Genomic DNA, 5,559 nt, shown 5'->3' on the forward strand with positions numbered 1-5,559 from the left:
AAAGTTGTTATGTTTCGGTTTCATTGCTCTGAATGATACAAGCTTCTCTTGTTTGATTAGTAGTAACATTGCCTGATGATTATTGTTGAAGATATTTTTATATCATTGGGGAGGTTTCTCCCTGGTTCCATTACTAGAACAAAATTTGGATAATTGCAGTCAGTTTTATACGGCCTCATCTCAAACAGAAAAATCATTTAGTGCCGTCGGTCTGTTCTCCAAACTAACAGCAGATGAGCATACCATTTTCTCTCAGAAGAATGAAAAGTAGACGGGCATGTCTTGTCGTCGTCAAAATGGTGCTATTTTGTGGCACAACGGCGCAGCATACAAGCAGCTTACCTCTTTGAATTCAGAAGCAACTTTTTTTTTGGAAACAACGAACCTCCCTCGTCGGTTTCCACTAGAGAAACCTAGAGTCTTACAACATTCGAAGAGAGAGAGAAAGCATAAGAACACCTGGAGCGATATACCCAGGGCAGTTTGTGCATCATCAGGCAAACTAATATATATTAGCTTTCAGGTAACTGTGCAGGTCCTGAAAACCAGCTCACACGCAGCAGTTTCTTCAGAACTTTTAAGCAGGGCCTTTTAGCACTCACACACAAACTGGAACAAGCCTTGTAAAGCAAACTAGAGAGGTTATCACTCAAGGAAGAAAGAAAACAAGAAGGCGGTGTAGTAGAAATCATCCACCCGTGATTCTGGGAACCGTAGGGCCCCATCCATGGCTTCTGTTGTAGATCTCCCGCACCACCTGCCTGATCTTCTCCACAGCGAGCTCAATGCTTCCTGCTTTCAGGTTTGTCTACAAGATTTTCCAGTTGGTGAGATGACTGCAAATATGGAAGATAACTGGTGCAGGATCATTAGGCATTTTCTTATCAAAACATGCTGCATTTCTGGTTTTCCATATTGTCCACCATAGAGCAGTCCCTCCCATCATAGCCATTTTTCTTTTGGCTGGGAGGGAACTGGTCCAGTAAGCCAGAAGTAAGATCGTAAGATCATGAACATCATCAGGCGTCTCACAAGGTCAAAAGCACAGAGAATCACATTATATTCAAACAGCAAATGTTTGATGAAGCAACCCGTTAAACGTAGCAATCAGGAAGACAACCTGGTATGTACGTGGCAAGCATGCTCGTTCACTACTGCATTATTGCAATTTTCTAAATTCATAGTGTGCAGATAGAGAAGAACCATTTCATGCCTCTTTTTGCTGTACATTATGGTTTTATGATCTTAGGTACGTTTCTGTTCAGCCTAGCCTGAGTGTTGTCCTGTGCTTCTTTTGATTCTTGTTAACTCTAGCACTTGTTTCGAAAACGAGAGGGATCAGGAAAACAATGCTAGATTATCTCAACCAACAGCATCCTCTCGGTTTAACAAATTGTACAAAACATTATTATGTAACTCATACAATCACTACAAGAAAGGCAGTCATATGATTCAATTAAAATGTCTGCGTCTGCTATAAAATACAGAAGGTGCAACCATAATTACCTAAATTTGAGTAACTAAGTTCACCAAAGTTTCATGGCCAGTATATACCAAAACAAGAAATACATTTTCAGCCCTTTTTAACTTACAAAACACACACACGTATCAGCTTTCCTCAGCGCGGCACCCGTGTCTTCTATGCAACCGTGGAATGGAATGAACAAATGACCTGTTGCCGCGCACCTCATGGAACATGACAGCGACTTGAAGCTCGCTGAATCTCTTGGTCTCATTTCATCATACGTAATAAGCCAGCAAAGTAGCCAACACAGTCCAGAACACCAATAGTGGGAGCGTCCATGGTTGTTTTGTCAGAGGGCTTGCACTAGGCAACCATGGATAGTCATCGGGAGATGGCATGACACAGTTATCACCATTGAAGTACACACGCCGGGGAAACGCCCATCCTTTTTGGAAGGTGAAAGTCTCCGAGTCCTTCCGCATGAGTAGTTCTGACTGCGCGTTTCCAAGCGGGCCAGCTTGATTGAGCAAATCATTGTAGAACTTCATTCCCCAGAACATTGCGGTGTCATCTGAAATGGGAGGGATAAACACGTCAGATAGGAGGCACATCTCAAGTCAGAAACTAATTAAAACAGTTCACAAGGTGACTTACTTATGCGGCCTCCATATGGGGTAAGTGGCTTATAGTTGAAGCTGAACAGCTTTGTGATATTATCGAAGTTAGGATGCTGGGCAACCATGTTCCAGTCTGTATAATTCATGCGGTAGTTGAAGTTTGTGATGGTGACTTTCACTCTCCAGTAGTCCTTGTAGTTGAGCTTCACATGCCAATGGATTCTTATCGGGCACATGTGGGAAGTACATTGGACAAGAGGCTGGCCAGTTAATTTGCCAGGGCCATTGATGGCAGATTGTAAATAAGGCGAATTGTCACTGTAAAATGGATAGGATTAGTAAGGAATTTGCAGAAGGTTGGAACCTTAATAGGAAGCATAGTAAACAGTAATAATTATTAACTCACTTTACACAGCTTCCTGGACGAGTAATATTGTTTTGGCAGCCACAAGAGCACGTTGGGCAGTTCACAATAGTGTCGTTATAAAACGATGAGAGAGATACACAGCAGGTGGGAGTCTTCTGAGCAAGAAATTGGGAGTATGTGCAGGTTACATTCCACGACACTGCCAATAGAGAATTTCTTTTGTTAATACCCACTAAATAAAGAACATTGTCAGCAATAAAGAATAAAAACTATATGGAACCAATCTGATGTTTCCTGCATTTGAAATCCATTATTTGCAAGTGAACAAAACTAGTTAAGATATTATCAGGCTTAGTGGTGGCTTATTTTCAAATAAATATGAGCTAACATCGATCCTAGGTGATGAACTCATCTCCTCTCGAAAATGAATCACTTCCGATTTCAATGGTTTCACTCCTTTCAGTCTTTCACTAATCCTACACATATTATAACATAAAATTCATTCACAATTAAGGAGCAGAAACGTACAAAAGTGGTACTAAGATGTGTTTAGCTCAATTAGTGTAGCTTGCTAATGCATTTGCGCAAAGTATTAAAGCAATATAGAGCAAGCAGTGAAGAGCAATAAGTGGGCAACTTACTGAGAGCTTGGGTTACCCTGCGCCCGTCTGACGAGTAATACTTGGTAGGCCTGCCAACAAGAGCACGCCCACATGTGTACCCCGGACCTGGGGCCCTAAGGGTGAAGTTTTTCGGCATCTTAACCGTCTTATTGGTAGTCCCAGCAAGACCTACACTAATCTGGAAGGAGGATGCAGCATTTCCTGGGTCCTGGTTAAATGTCTTTATAACTCCTGCCTTGCAACAATTGGCAATTTGCTGGTTGAATGGGGTGCCCGGAAGAAGATCGACAATCGTTGGATCTCTCTTGCAGCAATGGGGAGGGGCACTCTTGAATTTTGAGCAATCACCCTGCTCAGTAGCCTGAGCCCCCACCATCGACCAGATGACCTCTTTCTTTGCCCATGACCATCCCAGCTGCCACCCAGGTGCAGGTATGTGTCGGAACTGCTGGTAGTTGAACATTGTCACTGTTGCCTGCACATGATAAGTTTGGGAAAAAAAGATCATGATACAAGTAGAGGTGACCAGATATCCAAAATCTGCTGGTAATTGTACTTGGTGGCTACTATATTGTTTGTGGCAAAGTTTGTAACCAACTATTAGCCATGCTACTTGTCAAGGTCAAAATCATGAGCTAATATAAATATATAATACCACTTGGCATGAGTGGTGAGCTATCTCAAAAACAATGAAAAAATAATATAAATATATAATAGGCTAATAGGTTGAGATGAAAGACAGCTGTTGATGTGAAGAGGTGCTACTTACCACATAACCATCAGGAGTCCACGAAATAATATCCCATTTTATGGTGATGTTGCCGTTTGGATCCAGCGAATCATAAGCCTCTGCGTGAACAAACAAACAAAGGGTGCATACATCAGATACATACATGGAAAGAAACTAAAGAGAGAAGTTGAATTGACACGCTAGATGCACTCTATGTTACTACTACTTCTACATCATAATTGCAGTTTGCAGGATTTATCCAGTGGATACTTTCTAGCAGCAAAGCAATTGGTCGATATGTTTGTACTGATCCGCTTCCCTCCTGGACAGATCTATCGCCGCAGAGCTCGCCACGAGCAAGTGTCAACAAGATCGGCAGAGTGGCAGCGGGGAAGCTTGACAGATCGCTCGTCTCACAGATAGGAATAGCTTCCTAATTTGGCTTCAGAACTCGGACAAGCTCTAAATGAACGGACAGGACTAACCCGGTGGGATCAAAATTAGAAGCCACCGACACCGACAGCACTAACTAAACGGGAGCGCGCATTGACCAGCGCGCGGAGCAGAACCCGTGCGACCGCCTCGTCTCACCGATGCACCGCGGCGATCGGGATCCGTTTACCGATTCGCCGGCTCCAGGCACGACGACGAGGAACGAGAGAGAGGGAAGGACCGGGCGGGCGGGAAGGAGAGGAGCTAGCCGAACCTGTGGTGGCCGGTGCGGAGAAGAAGAGCACCGCCGCGAGCAGCACGGCGCAGCAGGCCGCGGATCTGGAGCTCCCGGCGACGCCACCAACCGGCGCCATTTCCTCCACCGACACTCCCCAGCAGCAGCTGCAGCTACCCACCCACCGATCCCCGCTCCGCTCTGCACGGCGAGGAATGCGGCCGCGCCCGCCGAGGAAGGGGGCAGCTGGAGATCTGAGGCGACTGAGCAGGTGGTGGTGGTGGAGGAGGAGGGAGTGGGACTTAAAGCATGTGCGGCCGCGGCCGTCTCCCCAGTTTTTACTGCGACGAGACTAGACGCGCTCCGTCTGCGAGTCTGCTTGCTCCCTCACGGACGCTTCCTTGCGCGCCTCGGTGGGAATTATATCGCGGGGAGGGGGCGCCTTTTTTTTCTTTCCTCACCCGCGGATGTGACGGCCCAACCTCCGAGGTGGTTCGGACCGAAATGCCCTCCGCTCGTACAGCTGTTCCATATTGGGCGATGGATGTCACTCGTCGGGAGCTGGGACAGGGACTGCGACCTCTGCCCCGGCCATGGCGCTCGGGAGTGGATCCTTCTGCATGAGCGAACTTTGCTAAATCTGACAAAGTCCCATGCCGAAACATAGCACATGTTTGAAACAAAAGGACCAGACACACTCAGTTCTGCATCGGCAAACTTTGCTAAATCTGACAACGTTTGGTGTCAAAATACTAAGGCTAGTTATAGTGGGAGTAACTTAGCTAATAACATAGCGCATTTAGAATTTTTTTTGCCAATGAGTAGTAACATTACTGTAACATAGCGCTTTCCAAGACAATATGAGTCTACAAGCTAATAAATAAAGTCATCTATGCTACTACTACTACCTTACTTTGCACTATGAAGGTAGTAGTAACTTCCCTTGGAAGTGAGGGGGCTTCCATGGCAAGTTGTTACGGTGAGGCGGTGCGAGGTATCTGATCGGGACTGGCCGGGATCTTGGAGACGTGGAGATGTGCAGCGCTACGGATGAAAATCATGTTCGGTTGTGGTCGGACCGGCGTTGATG

At 45.7% G+C, this 5,559-nt stretch overlaps 1 protein-coding gene across 1 annotated transcript; it reads right to left on the reverse strand.

Moving 5' to 3' along the window:
* Positions 1–1,429: 1,429 nt before the first annotated feature.
* Positions 1,430–4,905, reverse strand: LOC125529260 (COBRA-like protein 3). Its single transcript, XM_048693666.2, has 6 exons — positions 4,509–4,905; positions 3,842–3,921; positions 3,091–3,547; positions 2,489–2,648; positions 2,120–2,400; positions 1,430–2,036 (listed from the first exon to the last, which is right to left on the reverse strand). The coding sequence occupies exons 1-6, from the start codon at positions 4,606–4,608 to the stop codon at positions 1,741–1,743; spliced, it is 1,374 nt and encodes a 457-aa protein (XP_048549623.2). The 5' UTR covers positions 4,609–4,905; the 3' UTR covers positions 1,430–1,740.
* Positions 4,906–5,559: the final 654 nt, after the last annotated feature.

The sequence above is a fragment of the Triticum urartu genome, chromosome 5A (assembly GCF_056163025.1).
Source record: "Triticum urartu cultivar PI428250 chromosome 5A, HENAU_Tu73, whole genome shotgun sequence".
Taxonomy (NCBI): domain Eukaryota; kingdom Viridiplantae; phylum Streptophyta; class Magnoliopsida; order Poales; family Poaceae; genus Triticum; species Triticum urartu.